The sequence below is a fragment of the Podarcis erhardii genome (assembly GCF_964252035.2).
Source record: "Podarcis erhardii genome assembly, chromosome: 7".
Taxonomy (NCBI): domain Eukaryota; kingdom Metazoa; phylum Chordata; class Lepidosauria; order Squamata; family Lacertidae; genus Podarcis; species Podarcis erhardii.
The window spans coordinates 88,296,121-88,316,874 of record NC_138511.1 but is presented as its reverse complement, the minus strand read 5'-3'; the positions used below and the strand labels follow the sequence as shown (position 1 = coordinate 88,316,874).

At 54.2% G+C, this 20,754-nt stretch overlaps 2 protein-coding genes across 2 annotated transcripts in view; both read right to left on the bottom strand.

The window, feature by feature from the left end:
• Positions 1-260: 260 nt before the first annotated feature.
• CCNP (cyclin P) lies at positions 261-12,732 on the bottom strand (the record flags this gene model as incomplete). The annotated part of the gene is made up of 9 exons (XM_081871509.1): positions 261-514; positions 2,121-2,299; positions 3,856-4,014; positions 5,525-5,680; positions 6,130-6,228; positions 7,815-7,921; positions 8,747-8,840; positions 10,836-10,907; positions 12,727-12,732. The coding sequence occupies 9 exons, from the start codon at positions 12,730-12,732 to the stop codon at positions 334-336; spliced, it is 1,053 nt and encodes a 350-aa protein (XP_081727635.1). The 3' UTR covers positions 261-333.
• Positions 12,733-13,759: 1,027 nt separating this feature from the next.
• AKT2 (AKT serine/threonine kinase 2) overlaps positions 13,760-20,754 on the bottom strand; it is a 28,736-nt gene continuing 21,741 nt past the window's right edge. The window contains exons 11-14 of the mRNA XM_081869207.1: positions 20,298-20,512; positions 18,521-18,608; positions 18,223-18,325; positions 13,760-18,047 (exon numbers count right to left, since the gene is read on the bottom strand). Coding sequence (XP_081725333.1) covers positions 17,968-18,047; positions 18,223-18,325; positions 18,521-18,608; positions 20,298-20,512 — 486 coding nt within the window. The 3' untranslated portion in view covers positions 13,760-17,967. The remainder of the gene's footprint in view (positions 18,048-18,222; positions 18,326-18,520; positions 18,609-20,297; positions 20,513-20,754) is intronic.

The window sequence follows — 20,754 nt, the reverse complement described above, 5'->3', positions numbered from 1 at the left end:
TCCAGAGTCCTGTTTTCTTACAGTTATCTACTCTTTTTTTAAAACCAATCTGTTAAGATTGGGGGGAGGCAGAAAGTGCCAGGGAGGGTGGGGTCACTGTGAAGAGATGAAGAAAGAAAAAAGAGAGAGAGAGAGAGAGAGAGAGAGGATACCACTCCCACCTGAATTGTGTCCCAAGGATTCTGCTTGGGCTCCTGGCCCCCTCCCCTCCCCACCTGAAGGCTCTGGCCCACCCCACCCCATGCTTCTTCCATGGAGCAGGCCTGGGAAAGGTCCTCCGCCCTGCAATGGGGTGCGATGGGCCCTACAGGCAGACCCACAGCAGACCCCTCTTCATGGAGTGGGGCTTCCCAGGAAGCAGCTCAGGTACTCGGAGGCCGTGATGGCGGGGCTGGTGCTGGTGCAGAGCTTTTGAGGCCGCGAGTATTTCAGGAAAGTGGCGCGGAGGGTGGAGCTGGGCCCCCGCAGGGCAGCCTTGGCCATGGGAGGGTGTACTGCTGACAGCTCAGACTCACTGCAATGAGAGAGAGGCAGAAAGGGAGGCAGCGATGCTTCTGAATGAAGGAGGGAAGAGTGTTGTTCTGGCCTTCAAATCCTGCTTGCCCGTTTCCCACAGGCAACTCTCCTGCTGCTGTGAGAACAGGATGGTGGACTAGATAGGCCCTTGGCCTCATCCACCAGGGGGTTGGACTAGATGACCCACAGGGTCCCTCCCGACTCTACAATTATATGAATCGATGACCTCTGAACTGCTGGCTAGCCAGCCAGAGAGCATCACTGCAGCAAAAAGGACCCAAGAATCACAGGCCAGGCGCAGAACTCCCTGTAAAAGCCAAGCATCATCACCCCGTAAGTCCCTGCAGCAACCCTGGCACAAGAGAGTATCACCCCCATAAGGGGCAAAGACAGAGGGAGGAGTTTGCCAGAGCTGTGGGATGTGAAACACAAGAGCAGTCAAGTACAACATTCCTAGAGTGAGCATGTTTACACATGGGGAGGAATGTTTGTCCAGCCAACAGGTAAACTTCCTGTTTCTTTCTGAGCTGGGACAGACTTCTTCTGCATGTGACTAGAGGTGGGCGTGGCCTCACCTGTGACAAAAGCACAGGGCGGGGCAGCCATCTCTCTCTCTATGACTACATGCATTGAAGAAGCAACATCTGCTTAGCCAAAGATGCTCTCTTCCAGCCCAGAGAGGACAAAGGGACTGTCTCCTTATGAGATAGTTTCCAGGTGTATGTTACTTTTCTAAGCTGCCTTCTGGGATCCGATTGTGAACAGAATGTGAGTAAACTCTTTTTATACTTTTATTGAAGACTGTGTTGTGTCTTATCTTTTATGAGGGAATAAGGGGAAAATACCAGAACAGTTATTATAGAGGCTTTAGCGAGCCTGAGCAAACACATCCGCTGCAAGTTTAAAAAGGGGACTGTTACTCTGCTAAATTGTGACCTTGTTAACACAAGTTGGAAAGGCTATAATCAAACAATATATCCTCTCCTGCATCCCTGAACATTCTCACAAGAGCACACTCTCCCACTCATCAGTGAGGCAAGATTTGAGCAGGGGGCTTCCTGGCCCACCCTGAGAGAGAAAATATCATCATCCTTCATGCAGCACCTACGGAACCCCCTCCCACAGGAGGCAGTGATGCTTCTGAGTAGCAGGTGCTGGGGTGCTTGTGGGGTTCCCCAAATGACCGCTGGCTGGCTGACTGCTGAGAGACTAGGCTATGGGATTGGATGGGGCAGCCAGACTCTTCATAGGTTCTTAGAATCTTAGCACTGTAGAGTTGGGTCATCTGGTCCAAACCCCTGAAATGCAGGAATTTCAGCTAAATCGAGAACAATAAATCAAAAAGGGCATAGCAGGCCACTTTCCAAGACTGAAATATATTGGTGACTTGGCATAAGCCTCTAGAGTGGCAGCTTGGGGGCCTGAGAAGCAGCTTCTGAATCCTAGAATTACAAAACCTATTCATAACCGAAAAGTCTTTGTCCTGTTGGCATAAATTCCGGCACAGAGAATCGCCAGCCTCCCAGAAAACACGCCGGCAGGTGGGGTCCTCCTGTGCTGCTGCCTCCTCCCCCCTCCCGGGGGGTCCAGGGGTCTGCTCCTACCTGTACGAGTGGAGGTTCAGGGCACCTTCCTGGAGAGCATCCCAGAGCCTGGCGCCCTCTTCTGGCAGCACCCTCTGTGCCAGGCCCAGGGCAGCCAGAGAGAGCTGTGCGGGCTCAAAGCGCAGGCAGTCGCAGTCCGCCAGCGAAAGCTCCAGGAAGTACATGGCCAAGAGGAGCACCTGGGGGGAGGGGCAGGAGGAAGAGCAAGTAGGGGGAAGGGGGACCCAGGAGTCCTGCCCTCAGCAGCCCCTGCCCTCAGGTCAGGCCAGGAGCAGGAGGCAAGCGGAGGAGCAGCAACATCCTTGACTCTGAGCATGTGCAGAAGCTGCACTCGGGGAGGAAAGGGTCTGGCTTCTGATGTAGTGATCAGATGGGATTACTGTGAGGAATTATGAAATATGCGTCAAGCCATTGTGTCCGCAATGAAAGCATCACATTGACTGGGTTTGATTCATTGACAATAATTTCTGATCAAATCCCACAAGCCTCTGCACCTCTGGCATTTTTCCTCTACTGCCCATTTCTCCACACCTGACAGGCACGTATAAACATGCTGAAACACAGGCCAGTTGCTTCATCAGGCATCCTCAGTACATAAAGATAGTAGGTTACTTTGACATAGTTTAATCTTTAGATAAATGTTAAGGGCCAGGAAGAGAGTACACAAGGAGATGGTAAACACTACCATCCTGCCTCTCCTGTTTATTCCTATTTATGACCTCCGGGGTTTCCTAAAAGCATTCCTCCTTGCTTCCTCTTTTATTTACTCTGGACTACTATGCATGCTAAGGGACGCAGGTGGCGCTGTGGGTTAAACCACAGAGCCTAGGACTTGCCGATCAGAAGGTCGGCGGTTCAAATCCCCGCGACGGGGTGAGCTCCCGTTGCTCGGTCCCTGCTCCTGCCAACCTAGCAGTTCGAAAGCACGTCAAAGTGCAAGTAGATAAATAGGTACCGCTCCGGCAGGAAGGTAAACGGCGTTTCCGTGCGCTGCTCTGGTTTGCCAGAAGTGGCTTAGTCATGCTGGCCACATGACCCAGAAGCTGTACGCCGGCTCCCTCGGCCAATAAAGCAAGATGAGCGCCGCAACCCCAGAGTCGGTCACGACTGGACCTAATGGTCAGGGGTCCCTTTACCTTTATTATGCATGCTCAAGTAGGAAATAGTTTCTTTGTAGTTTTAACTTTAACTTTGTCCCACGTGGGGTTTTTTGAAATGCTCAGAGGAAATCTGATTGGTTCTTACGAACACAGTGTAAAAAGTTCTTTTGTGAATAAAACGACCTGGGCCGAGGGGTGGACAGGAATTATTATTATACGGACTCCTCCCAGAGTCTTGCTGGTCAAGCCTCATGACCCTCAAAGGGTCAGGGGTCCCTTTACCTTTATTATGCATGCTCAAGTAGGAAATAGTTTCTTTGTAGTTTTAACTTTAACTTTGTCCCATGTGGGTTTTTTTGAAATGCTCAGAGGAAATCTGATTGGTTCTTACGAACACAGTGTAAAAAGTTCTTTTGTGAATAAAACGACCTGGGCCGAGGGGTGGACAGGAATTATTATTATACGGACTCCTCCCAGAGTCTTGCTGGTCAAGCCTCATGTGTATTTTATTAATCAGAGTCCAATCCTTCCTTGCTTTGGGAATGCTACATTCTGAGCCCCAGAATCTCTTTAAGAGGGAGAGCGAGGGGTCAGCTGTGGCCTGGGAGACCCCTGCCTGCCCGCCCGACACTCACCTTCCTGGCACAATGGCCCACTTCTGCCAGCAGGTGCAGCAGGTGGACAGGGTTGGCATAGTGCAGCTCGAACTTCAGGCGGGCCAAGATCTTGCGCTCCATGCGCAGAAGCTCCTTCTGGTTGAATGAGTCCTCCATCATGAAGCAGAGCTGGGACGGCTGGAGGGAGGGAGAGCAGAAGGAGAGACAACGGCAGCAAGGGGTCGGCAGTCTCCCTCGCAAGGCTGTTTTTAAGCAGCGGTTGGGTGGCCACCTGCCATGGGTGCTTCAGCTGCGGTTCCTGCATTGCAAGGGGTTGGACTGAATGACCTCTGGGGGTCCCTTCCAACTCTACGATTCTTTGCCTCTGTGATTGCATTTCCCTGGCTACTTTCCATTCAAGTGAATCCCAAAGGGGCTCACAAACAATAAGTGACTGCAACGTGACAGGACATCACAAGTACAGCATAGATCCCATGATCGTCGGCGAAACAAGTAAAACCCAAGAAACAATATTTAACAAACTACCAACTAAAAAGAATAAGCCAAACTGTGAAATATAAGCAGCGGATTCATGAAAGATTTAGCGGTAGCGGGGTTTGGATAGTCAAAATATGTGTGTGATAAAACAGCTAAAAAACAAACATTATGAAAGGAGGGGTGGGAAATCAAAAAGTAACTTTGTATGTCAAAAGAAAATGTTTATGATGATAAACGCTTTGAAATACGGCGGGAGACTTATTAAAAATGATATAGGTAAAGGGAAAGGGACCCCTGACTATTAGGTCCAGTCGTGGCCGACTCTGGGGTTGCGGCGCTCATCTCGCTTTACTGGCCGAGGGAGCCGGTGTTTGTCCGCAGACAGCTTCCGGGTCATGTGGCCAGCAGGACTAAGCCGCTTCTGGTGAACCAGAGCAGCACACGGAAACGCCGTTTACCTTCCCGCCGGAGTGGTACCTATTTATCTACTTGCGCTTTGACGTGCTTTCGAACTGCTAGGTTGGCAGGAGCAGGGACCGAGCAATGGGAGCTCACCCTGTTGCGGGGATTTGATCCGCCAACCTTCTGATCGGCAAGTCCTAGGCTCTGTGGTTTAACCCACAGTGCCACCCACGTCCCTTGCAGGTCACATATATGTGCGAATAAAACCATATTTCACGAAGACACCACAGTCTCTGCTGTGCCTTTTGTCCCAGAAGGGAACGTGGACCATGGAAAGTATGACCCACCCACCCCAACCCCTGGGATCTTGCAGCCCTCATGGTGATGAGAGCAATGTGTTGACAATATGATAACAAGGCATTTATATTTGACAAAACAATATTAACAACATAGCAACTAAAAAAAATAAGCTGGGAAGCAATGGGAGAGGTGCCTGTCTTAGTCTCCTCCTCCTCCTGCCCTGGGCCTCCCTGCCCACCCCCCACAAGGTGCTAATTTGCAAGAAGGCTGGGCTGTGCAGGAGAGGGGCCGACCCCACAGCCTGGACCCCCTGAGCTGTGCAGGATCAGCCCACTAGAGGAAGCCCCCCAACCAAGGCCACAGCCCAGCCACAGATATTCAGTGTGAACAGCCCCCTTGACAGGCACAGAGTCTCAACTGCCTCTCCTAGAGGTGGGAGTCTAGGGCAGCCCCCCTCCCCGGACCGGGCACCAGAGCCTCCCCCTCCCAACTGCGGCCTCCGGCTCACCTGAGGGCAACTGCTCTCCTCTACCTTGCAGGCCAGGAAGAGGCAGGTGGCAGCCAGGAGCTGCAGGGTCGAGATTCGCACTCGGCCCGCTTTCAAGTAGGCGTTCAAGAGGTAGACGGCCAGGAAGAGAGTCTCGTCCGCCAGGGCCAGGTATTCCTGGGGGGTGGGGGTGGGCAGAAGCAGGATTAGACACAACTTTCTGCCACAGAGCTCCTCCTTCCCCTCGTCCCTTCCAGCTCTTCAGCTCTGTGATTCTATGACTTTGGGGCCACCATTCCCCGATATCCTGCCCCACAACAAAGGCTCCACCCAGCCCCCAACGCTTGCTTGCTCCGAGGACCCCCTGGCGACCCCCTTCGGTGCAGAAGTTTGCCTCTCCAGCAAGCGGAGGGAGCCAAACCTGCCGCCCCTCCCATTCTGCCACCTGAGGTGCCTGCCTCACCTTGTCTCATTGCAGAGCCGGCCCTGGATGCCTCCCTGCCCACCTGAGTCTGCTGCAAGGGGATGGAAACTCAGGGCCTCCTGCAGCCCCACCCCAAACAAACTTCCCCACCCACTCTTCCAGGGGGGGAGACATTGGGGGAGGGGTTCCTGCTAGTACCTACATGCACTTGCACCAGCCAGTCGATGATGAGACCGCGCATCTCCCCCGTCACAGACCTGGGCATGTCAAGCCCCCGGAAGGCATAATGAGGCTGCTTCTGCTGTGGGAAGGAAAGGGGGGGAGAAAGGAGCCCTGAGGTTGCTGCAGCCCCCCTTCCCTTCTTCTCATAAACCCCCGTCCTTTGGGAGAGGACAAAGCAAGGGAGCTGTGACAGCTGTCACTCAGTAGAACAGGAGGTTCTTAGGGCTCTTAGGGCCCTCGTATTTACGGGACCGCCTCCCCTGGTCTGCCCCGCAGAGGACTTTAAGGTCCATGAATAACCATAGTTTAGAGGTCCCGGGCCCTAAGGAAGTCAGATTATCCTCTGCCAGGGCCAGGGCCTTCTCAGTGATGGCTCCGACCTGGTGGAATGCTCTGTCCCATGAGACCAGGGCCCTGCAGGATTTAACCTCCTTCTGCCGGGCCTGTTAAGACAGAGCTATTCCACCTGCCCTTTAATTTGAATTCAGCCTGATCTTTTATTTCCCTTCTCTTCCATCCCCTTTTTATGAAGATCACCCGCTCTGAGACCCCACAGGTAATTCTCCCCTGGCCTCCTCGCTGGCCCAAGTAGGACTAATTCAGCCAGCTAGCCCTGGTGACTATCCAATGTTTATTGGATGGATTTTCCCCAAATTGATTTCTGAATTTTGAATTTTATTGTTATTCATGTTTTTATACTGTATTTTACGCTGCTTTTACAATTAAGTGTTTTAAATTGGTTGTTAGCCACCCTGAGCCCGGTTTTCTGAACCGGGAAGGGTGGGGTATAAATAAAAAAATTATTATTAATTATTATTATTAATCTGAGGGTCGTAGGTTTGAGCAAAAGATTCCTGCACTGCAGAGGGTCAGTCTAGAGGACCCTTGGAGGTCCCATCCAACTTGACAATTAATGTGGATCTGTTAATCCCACCTTCCTGGTGGTAAGACCTGTTTGACAGCTGAGCGGTGGTGGTGGACTCCCCTTCATTTGCAAACGGAGGCTGGATGGCCATCTGTCATGGGTGCTTTGGGTGACATTCCTGCACTGCAGGGGGTCAGACTATAGGACCTTTGGAGGTCTCGTCCAACTCTAAAATTCTGAGTCCCCTAGCGGCCAAGCAAGGGGCCTTTGGGAAGCCCCCATGGCAGGGAGAGAGGACCACAGCCCCACCCAAATTCCTCTGAGAGAGGTCAGCCCACAGGGGCCTCTCTTGGGAGGTGGGGATTCCAACACTGGTCCTCAGGATGGAAGTCACTGCTAGGATATAGTTCCGTTCCACCTTAAAAGGGTACAGGCCTGACGTTTGTGTATCACCTGCCTGTTTACTTCCAGCTCTTGCTGGGAACTTCCATTGCATGTAGTTTTGATATGCGGCTGTTTTGCTGGATATGAAGGCAAGCAGTCATGTTTTCCTTTGTTCCTGAACTAAGCTGAATAAAGCTGTAAATATGCTCTCTCTGTCTGCTTCTTCCATTGTGGAAGATTTATACACCCTGCTGAAAGGGTGTGCACGGGTCTTGGAACGTATCTGAAGCTCGTGTCGCTAATTTACTGATGCTGCTCCACAGGAGACCGGTGATTGTTCGGAGCCAGCTGGGGGCCCGCCTGATGCCCCCATCTCCCTGGCAGTATCCCAACAGTCACCCCCCCCTCCAACTTACCATCAGGTTGCTGAAGATGTCATAGGCATACTCCTTCTCCAGACCCATGCCCAGGCGCAACATGGCTTGCGAGAACTCCTCCACAAGGATCTCAGAGGCAGGAGCAACTGGGGTGGGGGCGGAAAGAGACAGCCGCTGTGGTGCGGTTTGGCTCGCTCACCTGAGCTCTCTGCAAAGCACCCGGCTGCTTCTGCATGTTGCTGTGCCAGATGCAATGGGTTGAGATGGGACTGGGTGCAAGGCCCGCCCCCCATGCCTGAAGGACCCTGTCGTGGGACAAGGGGAGCAGGGAGATGGGCAGCGCCATATTGGGGCATCAAGTCCATATTTCTACTGAAGGGAGACTTGCCTCCAGTCTCAATGATGCGTTTGGGACGCATGGCGGTACGGAAAAAATCTGCCTTAGAAACTTTGATTGAAGAGCTTCCAAAGTGCTAAGGTGGTTACTAGTCCAAATCTGAGCCCCGTATAGTAGCTGTGCTAGGGGTTTAGCTTGGAAGACTTCTAGGGCTGGTGGTATATGTTTGCCACCCTTTGTATGGAAAAAGCGAGTCCAAGTCTTGGCACTTTGGCAGGGGCAATCAGAATAAGGGCCACTAACTGATGGCTGATTCAGGACTTTAAATTGTGCTCTTGTATCAAATTCCCTTTTTTGCATATACTGCAATGTTTTACTGTTGCTATGGCCATTGGCTAAAGAGAATAAAGTTTTCTCTTCTCTCATCTTCAGGGCTTCACCATTTCCAGACACTTTGGTAAGAATTAATGGGCTTTGCATTAGGACTACTTAAAATTCACAGCCTGTGGAGAGGGGGAAGCAGTAGGCAGTAGGCAATATGGGAAGCGTCCCCAGGCCAACTCTTGTTCCCTCCCCATCAGGCCTCCCAACTTTTACCCCATCCTGCAAACTATTTTGCCTGGAGCTCCCTTACCTCTTTGCAAAGCCGGCTCTGCTGAGGTCCTGGGGCAGACAGCGCCCGGCTTCTCAGAAGCAACGTCCCTCTCATGACTCCCGGGGACCTTCCGCTGTTAGAGAGATTTGGGGTGCGGTGGGGTGGGGGCCAATTGATGGATTGATTGCATTTTTATCCCGCTTTTTTCCCTCCAAGGAGTTCAAGGCGGTGTAATATTTCAGGTTAGGCTGAGAGGCACTGGCTGTCACCCAGGCCAAGTGGGGATTCGAATCCTGGTCTCTCCCAGGTCCCGGGCCAAGACTCTCAACCACAGCACCACAGTTTGGCCGCAAGAGCACTAGACTGGACCTTTGACCCCCGCAGAGGCAGAGCAGGGCTCTGTGAACCAGCTTCTCCATCTTAAAACGCCTCCTCAGAGCCTTGCAGCCTGGGATTGTAAGCAGAGGCACAACTGGGGCCACCACCAATGTGCCAGCGTGGTGTAGTGGTTAGAGCACTGGACCAGGACCTGGGAGAGACCAGGGTTCAAATCTCCAGCTCAGCCACGACGTTCACCTTGGGTGCCAGTCGCTGCCTCTCTCAGCCTGACCTACCTCACAGGGTTGTTGTGGGGGTTAGATTATGGTTACCAGATTTTTTTCAATGAATCCGGGGACACTTTCCCCCCCGAAGCTGAGTAGCAACAGGGAGTCAGTAGTGGGGATGGTGAGGCAAAAGACCCTTGGCCCAAGCAAACATGCGTATTGTATAAAGGTGCAAAGGCCTTCTTTTGCACCCTGTGAAACATAAATGCACAGAGTTTTTCAAAAAACTGGGCAATGGCTGTCCGCCCGCTGCTCCCCCGATCTGTCAAAACAAAGGGGACAGGAGATTGGGGGAGGCTTGGGAGTCACAGGTGGGCAGTGCGCGGTTGCCCAGTTTTTAAAAAACTCTGCACATTTATGTTTCATAGGATGCGAAAGAAGGGCTTTGCACCTTGCCCGGCAGAGAAACCGTGTGCCTTGTGCCCCTCCTGGGCAACAGCCGCCTGCCCAGAACTCCTGAGCCTCCCCTATCAGTCAAAACAAAGGGGGAAGGAGGCAGGAGATCTGTACCGCTGGATGTCCCTGGTTACCTTTTGGCAGTGGCAGTCAGCAGCCTGGAGCCAGGCAGAGCCAACTGCGCTACCAGGCTGGCTCTGGGCTGCTGAGGCTGCCACGTTTCCCGGGGACAGATTTGCAAATCCGGGGACTGTCCCCAGGAACATCTGGTAACCCTAGGTTAGATGAGGAGGGAAGCACCTGGAACCCTTTGGAGAAAAGGCTGGGATAGAAACGGAGTAGACAATAGGTGTTCTAGCTGGCTCACGTGGTCACTTGATGCCTCAATATACGTGGCAAATGTTCAGCCCCTGATCTCCTATCTTCCGAGGGTGTTGCAGGGGAAAGAGACAAGAGGTCTGCGTTGCTCACCTCCCATCTTTGGGACTTTGCATTTCTCAGAACGTACCTCTGCAGTGCCAACACCCAGCTGAAAGTAGAGGCTGTTTGTTTTTGAGCATATGCAAAGCATATGCAAAGCACCTTTACCTCCCTCCCTCCCTCCCACGGCAATGACTTCCAAGTGAAGGTCGGTGCAGAATCTGCAACAAAATGTTGCAGCGTAGTCTAAGAGGGCTGATCCTATTCGGGGCTTCAGCCGGTCAGAAATATTCTCCCCTCTGGGATATCCTTCCCCCCCCCCTTCCAACCTGTCCCACCTCAGTTTTTCTTTCCCAACTGACACCCCACACCCCAAGGTACTGAGCGTCCTCAGTCCTCCTCCAGTTCTTTGCTTGCAAGGCGCGTGTTGTTGTCCCGTAGGCTGTTTTGTCTGAAGGTCTGCTGTGCTTCTCTGCGCCCCCTACTAAAACCTTGAACCTTGGGGGCTCCAATCCTGCTGGCACTCAGCACCCAAGTTCACTATTAAAGGGAGCCGGAAATGGGTGCTCAAAGCTAAGTAATGACATCATTGCTTTCAGGTGAGCAAGTGGGGGGGGGCAGCTTCAAGGCTGCACCTCTGCCCCCCCACTCTGCAAATGTTTCCTGTCTTCTAACAATGCACCCCAGCACCCCCCTGGAAGACCCACCTTCCTGGATCCTTTTTCACTGCTCAGTCCTTTGTTGTTCTTGCTTTTCAAAGGCTCCCTTTTCTCATCTGCCTAAAATGGAACATATTTAAGGGAGGAGTTAAAGGGGCAGAACTCCCCCACTTTGGTTTCTGGCCCCCCCCATCAGCCCCCACATGGGCTTTTGCCAAGGAGCATCTCGGACAAAGTGAAGGTCACAGGTGTGACCAAGAGCAAAATGTGGGAAGTTACAACTCAGCCACTTCAGAGCTGGGATTTTTGGGTGGCAAATGTACCCCCACCTTCGGCCTCTCAAACCCCAGCTTGAAGCTGACAGGTCACTGCAGCCACTTCTCCACCGAGGGGAGCAAAGAGAGAGGCCAGGATGGTGGAGAAAGCCTCCTTTGCAATGCTAGGAGGATGCTCTTCTGATAGAGAGCGCTCCTGGGCATGTGAAGAATGCAGGCCTTTCTCCCGCCACATCTGGGAATGGGTGGCAGGGCCTCTCAGCTCAGGGAACGCAGCTTCCAATGAGGGTCTCTGTTAGGTACCCCCCCCAAGGGGCTAGCCTGCTGTGGGAGGCAGGTTCTGCAGACACCGGTCCAAACGGAACAACGCTTCCCCCCCCCCCGAAAAACCAACCAACCCCCACATCCACTCAGGGGCCTTTCCAAAAGCTACATCTCTTTGGCAGGGGAAAGTAGAAAGGGGAAAAATGCAGGGAGACCAAGGACCCCACCCCAAACCCTCCTGCCCCCCCCCAGGAGCCCCCACCACAAGAGCAAACCAACAAACTTGCAGTCTGCCAGGATCTCCTGTCTTGAAAGGCGGTGGGCTTGGCCTGCACACCCCACATGGTCCCCGGAGGAGGAAGGGCTAGGAAGGAAGTTCAGCTCTGCTGGGGAGTGTCAGGCCCAAGTGAGCGGCAAATCCAGCTGTGCTTAATTAGCAAAAACTAGCAAAGACAGACCCAGTGGGCAGGCCTTAGGCAGCACGGGCTCCCATCCTGAAAGGGGCCGGCCCTCCCCAGTCACAGGAGGTCAGCAGGGCCAGAGGTGGCTTTGCTGCCATAAGCAGACACACTTTAATGTTTTAATGTTGTATTTTAATCTTGTTTTTAAGTTGCATTTCAATCGTTTTTATACCTGGTGTCAGCCGCCCTGAGGCTGGTCTTGGCTGGGGAGGGCGAGGTATAAATAAAAATTATTATTATTATTAATTATCCATGGAGGAGACTGTTCATGAAAGCCTAGAACCATGGAGCTGGATCAAATAATAATGTTGTTTACAAAAAGGAAAGGGGTGCAAGCTTAGATATGTTTACTAGGAGAGAAGTCCCACTGGGCTGAAGAGAGATTACCTGTAGTCAGCATGTTTATAATACCCATTTTATTATTTGTACCCCAGCCGCTCTGGGATTGGGCAGCAGATTCAAGCAGACTTTTAAACCGACTGGTCAATTCAGTCTGCATGTATTGTGCATTTTGGAAATAAGAGTTCTGAAGGCAGCAAACATTTTTTTTTTTTAAAAAAAAGCTGCTTAATGTCTATGTCACAATTAAAAGAGGCATCACCTTCTTCAGGAGCAAAGGTTGAAGGAATGGCTCTGTTAAAGAGTTGCCCAGCACCTGCTGATTACTGGTACTATAAGCATGTATACTGAAATTAATCAACTTTTTTAAAAAATATGCTTAGCCTCAGACATACAGGAATGCCATTTTAGTCCATTAATTTTCAACTACAATTTGTGTAACACTGCACATGGGGGCATTCTGGGTTCTCTCACTGCTCTGGCCTAAAATGATGAGGAGCTCAGCTTAACGAAAAGGACACTCAGGCAGGCAGGATCAGGAATTGCAAGAGAGGTAACGTCTCTTCCCAAACACCTCACCCCACAGCCAACTTTGGCTACCTGCATGGCCGGGGGCAAGAGGATATCTTTAGACTTCCCCCAAAAAACCAGGTGTAAGGTTGGCCCTGTTGTTTAGTCATGTCCGACTCTTCGTGACCCCCTGGACCAGAGCACGCCAGGCACTCCTGTCTTCCACTGCCTCCCGCAGTTTGGTCAGACTCATGTTTGTAGCTTCGAGAACACTGTCCCACCATCTCGTCCTCTGTCGTCCCCTTCTCCTTGTGCCCTCCATCTTTCCCAACATCAGGGTCTTTTCCAGGGAGTCTTCTCTTCTCATGAGGTGGCCAAAGTACTGGAGCCTCAGCTTCAGGATCTGTCCTTCCAGTGAGCACTCAGGGCTGATTTCCTTCAGAATGGAGAGGTTTGATCTTCTTGCAGTCCATGGGACTCTCAAGAGTCTCCTCCAGCGCCATAATTCAAAAGCATCAATTCTTTGGCGACCAGCCTTCTTTATGGTCCAACTCTCACTTCTATACAGCACTACTGGCTTCGCCCAGGAGCATCTAAACCAGGGGTCAGCAAACTTTATCAGCAGGGGGCCGGTCCACTGTCCCTCAGACCTTGTGGGGGGCCGGACTATTTTTTTTGGAGGGGGAGAACGAATTCCTATGCCCCACAAATAACCCAGAGATGCATTTTAAATAAAAGGACACATTCTACTCATGTAAAAACACACTGATTCTCAGACTGTCCACGGGCGGGATTGAGGTGATTGGGTTGGATCCGGCCCCTGGGCCTTAAGTTTGCCTACCTATGATCTGGCATCTGGAGAACCAAGCAATGGGGAAAGTGAGGGCTGGGTGTATAAGCAGAGCAGAAATACCCTTTTGGTTAGGCATCATTTCACAAAATGTTGAATCCTGTCTTCTCCTGTGGAAACAGGAGTTGTTGTGGGACGCAACTCATTTTATATATGCAAAAATTAATAAGGGTTTTTAATGGGGGTGTGCTTTTTGGAAAGTGTGGCTTGGCACTTGCATTTCTAAGGAAAAGCAGCGCGTGTGACACAAAACGATGAGCAGGACACACCCTAGAAAGAAAAACAAAACCTTTTATTGCTCGTACCGTACAAATCCAAGGGCAGCAGAGAGAAGGAGAAGAGGGAGGCACTGCGGAGACGCCCAAGGAAGGCCCCTCTCGCTTGGCCCGCCTCCCCACAAAAGATGCTCCAGAGGACTTGCCTCTGAAGCGGAACTTATTTTACAAACTGAGTGGGTGAGCTCGGGGTGGGTGGGGAGCCAGAGCCTGCCCCCCCCCCCGTCCCCTCTGGGCGAAGAGAAGTGCCATCGCAGTCACCTTCCAGCGCTGGAGAGAGAAATTGCAGATAAAAACACAGCACAGCAGCGGAAGGCAGGCGGTCCCAACTAAAGCCGCTGAAGAGGGTCAGTATTAAGTTAATAAACCTCAACTATCACAACTACAGAAACTAAGTGGAAAAAACCCTTTATTAACCCCCCTCGTCAAAGATTGTGTGTGTGTGTGTGTGTGTGTGTGTGTGTAACACCCCTCCCTCTATATCCGGGACCACCCCCCTGAATTCTGTAGAACATACATCGCACGGGATCGGAAAAGTCCTGTAAGGTTATAGTCGCGATCCAAATATGGTTTCCTTGAGGGGAAAAAAGCTTCTTAAGTCATATTATAAAACCTTTAAGCACCTAAATGGAGGTTTCTAAGGCTGCCGGCGCTTTGGAGTCAGACGAGTGTCAAAGGCCTGCATTGAAATGAAAGGCCAAGTGGAGGGGGGGGTCAGAGGAGGCCAAAGGGGGCAGAAGGGCTCAGCAGCCCCCCCCCAAACCCCCCTCCATGCTTGTGGGGAGGCATCACCATTGCCATTCCCCCCTCCGCCGCCCAACGATTCAGAGCGGCTTGTGTCCACATGGCATCAGCAAGCTGGGCTTGCCAAGGCAGGGATGGCACAGCAGCGAGGCAGGGGTACCCTGGAGAGTCACTGCGGGGGCCCACAGCAGTCCTACCCCCGCCCCCAGTTGTGAGCTCAGGCAGCCTGCTGCCTGTCAACCCAGCAGGGGGACCCAGTTCCCTTCCCAGTGCTGGGTGGTGAAGATTCGCACCCGCTGCAGGTGAGGAATGGAAAGGGGGGGCCACAGTGGGGGGGCAGGCCCCCAAGGCTCTTCAGAGAGGCTGATGGCCGCTGAGCCCATTGTGGGCTGAGGTTCTGCCTTCCCCTCTGCTCCAGGCCCACAGAAACTAAAGGCAGCAAAAGTCACATTTTGGGGGAGGGTGTGGCTGGCCTGAGCCCAGGGAGAAAGGATGAGAAGTGCCATGGGGGGGTGTCCCTCCCCCAGAGCCACCCACCTTTTGCACCAGGTGAGTTTACATTCAACCGTATGCAATAGGAGGGGGAGAGCAGGCTGGGACCCCCCCCCCAGCGATGGAAAGGCAGCCCTCTCCCCTCTGCGCATTGCCCCCACGGCAGGCATGAGGTAATGACGGGGGTCCCGGCCAAGATCGCCAGGACCTTGGGCCAAAAGCCCCCCAGGAATGTTTCCCGTTGAAGCAGGGGACAGGAGGGGAGAGGAGGTTAAGGCTTGGAGAACTGGGGCTTGACCCCAGAAAGGCACCTCTGCTGTGGTGGAGGAAGGCGGAGGGCCGGCCCCACACCCCACCACTGTGGGCAATGAACCGGCAGGCCGCACGCTCCTTGCGGACCCCCGTCCTGGCACAGCAAAAGCAGCTCAGCCCACCTGGGTCGGGAGACCTCCCCCTGCCCGGGCTGGGACTCCGCAGCTGCCCACCTGGGCAGGAGGGTGCTGAGCTGGCGTGGGGCAGCCAGGGGAAGCCTAAGTACAGCCACCGGAGAGCTTGACCTGTATTGAGCCTAGGTCACCACAAGGTCATGAGGGGGCTTTGCAATGGCGGTCTGGGCGGGCTCCCTCAGCCAAGCCCCCCAACCCCAGTCCTGCTCTACTGGCCTTGGTCTACAGTGGCCACGAAAGCACAACGGGAACCCTCAATCTCCCCCCAAACCCAGCCCTTTTGAGAGATGCTGCACCAAAGGAGGTCAACTCAGGCCATGGGGGGGGCAAGGGTCCATTCTGGAGGGAAGTCTCAGCTCCTGCCCCCCAATGCCGCCCCCCTCACAAGCCGCCCCTGCCCCAGCCAGGCTCCTGGAAACACTGCCCTCTTTTTGAGCCCCCTTCTCTGCAGATTCTCCCCCCACAATGCCATATGGTTCAAAGGAGCTGGTGGAGAACGAGGGCTGCTTTCTCGACCCCCCCCCCGGGCACTGCGATGCCCCCACTCTGTTCCTTGCATTTCCAGAAAGGGGTAAGCAAAGGGTTCCCAACATTCCCGCCTTACGGTAGCCAAGCGAACCAAAAGCACCTAAGGGGCAACTGCCTCACCCATCTCCTGCAAAAACGAAAACACATTTGGTGGCGGCGGGGTTTGAATCCCCACTAAAAAGCTCATTATAGAAAGGGGTGCAGTGGGCTTAGCATCAGTGAGGGAGGTGGGAACACCCAGTCTTTCACCCTGACCACCTTCCCCTCCCTGGATATTCTGCGGTACTTTTGGGGTGGGGGGGGGGGCATGCGAAAAAGCCTTTCCCCAGCTGAGGGAGAAGCAGACTTGAAGAAGCAGAACCCGATGCACACAGACTCAGGTGCCAGCCAGTCCATGGGCCCTTTGCCCAGGGGCCACCCTCGCCCGGAAGAAAAAGGAGTTCTTCTCCGTCACTCCATGCATCCCCACATTGGCCAAGGCGGTGGTGGTCTCGGCAAAGGAGCCTGGGCCTTGCTTCTGCTCTACAGGCGGGCGCTGCCGCAGCAGCAGGCAAATGTCTCTGCCACCGGACCTCTGCCCCGCCGAGAACAAGGCAGCAGACTTAAGAGAGGGAGATGGAGAGATCTTGCCCAGGTAACCCCAAACGAAGCCGTTGGGGAGGGGGGTGAGAGATCTGTCTGCACAAGCAGACACCCAGGGGCGCAGGCTCTCATGCCCAAACGGCACTGCCAGCCCTCGGTTGCTTTAGCCCACATGCCTGTTGGGAGGAAGGGAGGGCACTAAGAGTTGTGCCAGGACAAGCGCAGAAGGCCAAGCTGCCCCTGGACCAGCCATGAAAAGGACGGGGGAGAGGCTTGCTGGGGGCTGGAGGAGCTAGGAATCACCCAGGGCCCGATCCCTCCTTCACTCTCCAGGGCTCCAGGCAGGCCAACGCTTTGCCCGCAGTCAAAGAGGTAGCAGCAACTGCTCAAGCCACACCGCCAGCGTTGAGGTGCAGCAAGGGAGGCTCCCCCAACCAGGGAGGGAAACCCCGGGAGACTCCATGACCCTCCAAGGAGCCTGGGCTTCCTTTGGACGCCCCCCACCCACCCACGTTCCAGTGATGGAGGGCACCACGCAGCCCTCCTTGCCCCACAAGAGGATGACCAGCCTGGGGTGGAAGGGGAGGGCAGTGGCACCAGCGGTGCGAGCCCACCTTGCCCTCCTCTAAAGGCCGCCCAAGCAGCAGTGGCACCCCCTCCGAACATCCCGAGAAGCCCCGGAAGAGCACACAGGAACTGCACAGCTGCTTTCCAACGCTCAGAAAGGTGTGCCCCCCATCTCCCCCCGCCCCCCAAAAACCCGCACTACTAGTTGGAACCGTTGGTGACCCAGTCTGTCTCCACTGCGCAAAGCCTGGCTTGACAGGCCCAGTATTCATGCCTCTCCCCACAGCGTCCCTGGCCATCCGGCAAAGGGGGGGGTCCAGCTCCCCCCCCCCAGAAAACTTGTCTCTGCAGCACACGCTCCGTGTCAGTTTGCCCTCTGGGAGTCCCCCAGGCTCTTCTGTCTCTCTTCCTCCAGTAACCCCCCCCCCACCTGGCTTCACCAACATCCTGGCAAGGTGGGGGGAGACGCACTTTCTCCTGCCCAGGGAGCTTTCCAAGCAAACATCCGAAAACAGCCCCCCCCCCCCCCCGTCAGGGCAGGGTGCAGATCCTTGAAAGTCGAGGAAAGCCTCCCCCAAGTCCATCTGCACTGAAAACTTGACAACAGGTGGGGGGAGTGGCAGCGGTGGGTCCTGTGGTCCAAGCGGATTCCTGGTGGGGAAGCAGGCCCCCCCCCTGTGCTGTTGCTGCTTCCTGGTGGGGGAGGCTGTTTGCCCAGCCCCCCGAGTTGGGGCGCTGCAGGGCCAGTGAGATGGGGGGGCACCCTCCCCCTGCAGAGTGTCCTGGCGTCCTGCAAGCCCCGCCGTCGCTCTGGCGGGGGCGCTGTAGGGGGAGTGCTGCTGCCCCCCTATTCCCGGATGCTGGCCGAGTAGGAGAACTGGGGGAAGTGGGTCCGCTGGTCGGCCTCTAGCGAGTCCAAGGTGTCGTCTGTGGGGGGAGAAGGAGGGGAGAGTCAGGTCAAAGGAGGTGGAAAGCTGCTCATTGCCTGGGGCGCAAGCGGATTCAAAGCAACAACCCACTCCCAGCACTGCAAAAGGGGGAATCGAACCCTCAGCCCATTGGACTAGATGAGCCCTGGGGTGCCCAGGATTCTGTCACTTACATCGGTCAGGAGGGGTGATGGTGATGGACTGTGCTGTGAACTCGTCGTCAAAGTACCGGGTGTCGATCTCAGATGTCACCTGCGGCTTGAAGGGTGGGATGAGCTGGGGAGAAAAAGGGGGCCAAGCTCGCTTTGTGGTCCTGGTGCCACCCTGACCCCCCCCCTCACTCCCCCAGGCAGCTTGAGGGGCAGCTGAGGAGGCTCCCCTCCCCACACAACCTGAGTGGCTGGGGGTCAGGCGAATAAGTACTGTGTCTTCACGTCAGACACCACCTGTGCCACCCCCCTCTCTCCTTACCATTTTCTGAACCACGTCCTGCCAGTTGATGGCGGCAAAGAAGCGGTGCTCCATCACCTCCCGGGCATCGTTGGGGCCGCCCCCCAACCTGTGGGCACAACAAAGGGGTCCTGTAACCACAGTAACGGCGGGGTGGGCGCGCAAGATTTCCAGCGGGACTCCCTGTACCTGGGTGGCAGCATGAGGGGCAGTGGGGGGGACAACTTTCTCTCGCTGCCCCACAGCCTTGGCATTATTCTGGGCCAGCCAAGCGCCCACTGGATGTTTTGGACAGCAACTCCCATCAGCCCCCTGGATAGACGGCCGCAGGATACTTGTGGGCTTTGTCATCCAAAGCACCTGCTAAGAAGCAGGTTGGCCTGCCCTCTTTCCAAGCCTCCTTTCTCCCGGAGTATAGCGCCTCCCCCACAAAACACCACACCAGTCAGACCCTCCTCGCTTGTCACAAAAGAACTATGCAGCCAAAACCAGAGTTTATTTCCCTTGATGCGCAGTGCCCCACAACCCTGGGAAGTGGAATTTGGGGTTCACTGCACTTCTCCATATCCCTTCTGGGGAAGGCTTCCAGGGCAGCTTACAAAGAGGCCACAATAAAATTTCATGATGATAACAATAGCAATAGCCAAGCCACACCGGGCGGCTTCCAAAGTATTTACAGTGGTGCCCCGCAAGACGAACGCCTCGCAAGACGGAAAACCCGCTAGACGAAAGGGTTTTCTGTTTTGGAGGCGCTTCGCTAAACGAATTTCTCTATGGGGTTACTTCGCAAGACGAAAAAATCTTGCGAGTTCCCGCAGGGTTTTTTCGCTTTTTTTCGCCCTTTCCTATGCCGCTAAGCTGCTTATCAGCTGTTCCGTTGATAAGCCGCTTAACAGCTGATCGCTAAAAGCCGCTAAACCGCTAATAGCGCTAATCCGCTAAGCTGTCAATGGGCTTGCTTCGCAAGACGAAAAAACCGCTATACGAAGAGTCTCACGGAACGGATTAATTTCGTCTTGCGAGGCACCACTGTATATAAAAACATAGTAAACGTAAAGGTAAAGGGACCCCTGACCATTAGGTCCAGTCGTGACCGACTCTGGGGTTGCGGCACTCATCTCGCTTTATTGGCCGAGGGAGCCGGCGTACAGCTTCCAGGTCATGTGGCCAGCATGTGGCGAACCAGAGTAGCGCACGGAAACGCCGTTTACCTTCCCACAGGAGGGGTACCTATTTATCTACTTGCACTTTGAGGGGCTTTCGAACTGCTATGTTGGCAGGAGCAGGGACCAAGCAACGGGAGCTCACCCCGTCGCGGGGATTCGAACCGCCGATCTTCTGATCAGCAAGCCCTAGGCTCAGTGGTTTAACCCACAGCGCCACGTGCGTCCCTATAAACATAATAAACCATTAAACCTTAAAAAGTTTCCGTGTACAATGCTGCCTTCAGATGTCTTCTAAAAGTCAAACAGTTGCTTATTTCCTTGACATCTGACAGGGTGTTGCACAGGGCGGGTGCCACCACCGAACCAGGCCCCGTAACTTCGCTTCTCGCATTGAGGGAACTGCCAGAAGACCCTCGGAGCTGGACCTCAGTGTCAGGGCTGAACGATGGGGGTGGAGATGCTGAGGTCATTTCGGTAATCCCAACTACGAAACTAACCAACTCTATTTGAGTTATCCCTGTGCTAAATTCTGCTCTGCCACTTTGACTCCATGGCAGCACGATAGCTGCCCCCCCCCCCCCCGCCCCCGGCCAGGCGGCCTCTTCCACACACACAGGCAACGAAAAGCCCACCTCTGCTTGGGGTCCTTCTTGAGCAGCCCGGCCAGCAGGGCCTTGGCCTCGGGGCTGAGCGTGCGAGGGAAGCGGATCTCCTCCATGAGGATGAGCTCAAAGAGGCGCTCATGGTCTTGGTTGTAGAAGGGCAGGCGCCCACACATCATCTCATACATGACCACGCCCAGCCCCCACCAGTCCACGGCACGCCCGTAGTCATTGTCCTCCAGCACCTGGGGGGGCAGGGAGGAGAGAAAAGCAGGGGCGGTTCAGCCAGGATGTGGAGGTGAGCAGACCGGGTCAATCTAGGTGGCCCTTCCTTCCTTCCTTCTAATTTGTTTTCACATATTACATTACAGTACAGATGTAGGAAAGCCAACACCATTTCTTCCCCATCCCCCCATACATTTATATTTCCTCAAACCATCATATTATTCTTTTCTCCCTCCTCCCACTTCGCCCCCACTCGATTTCC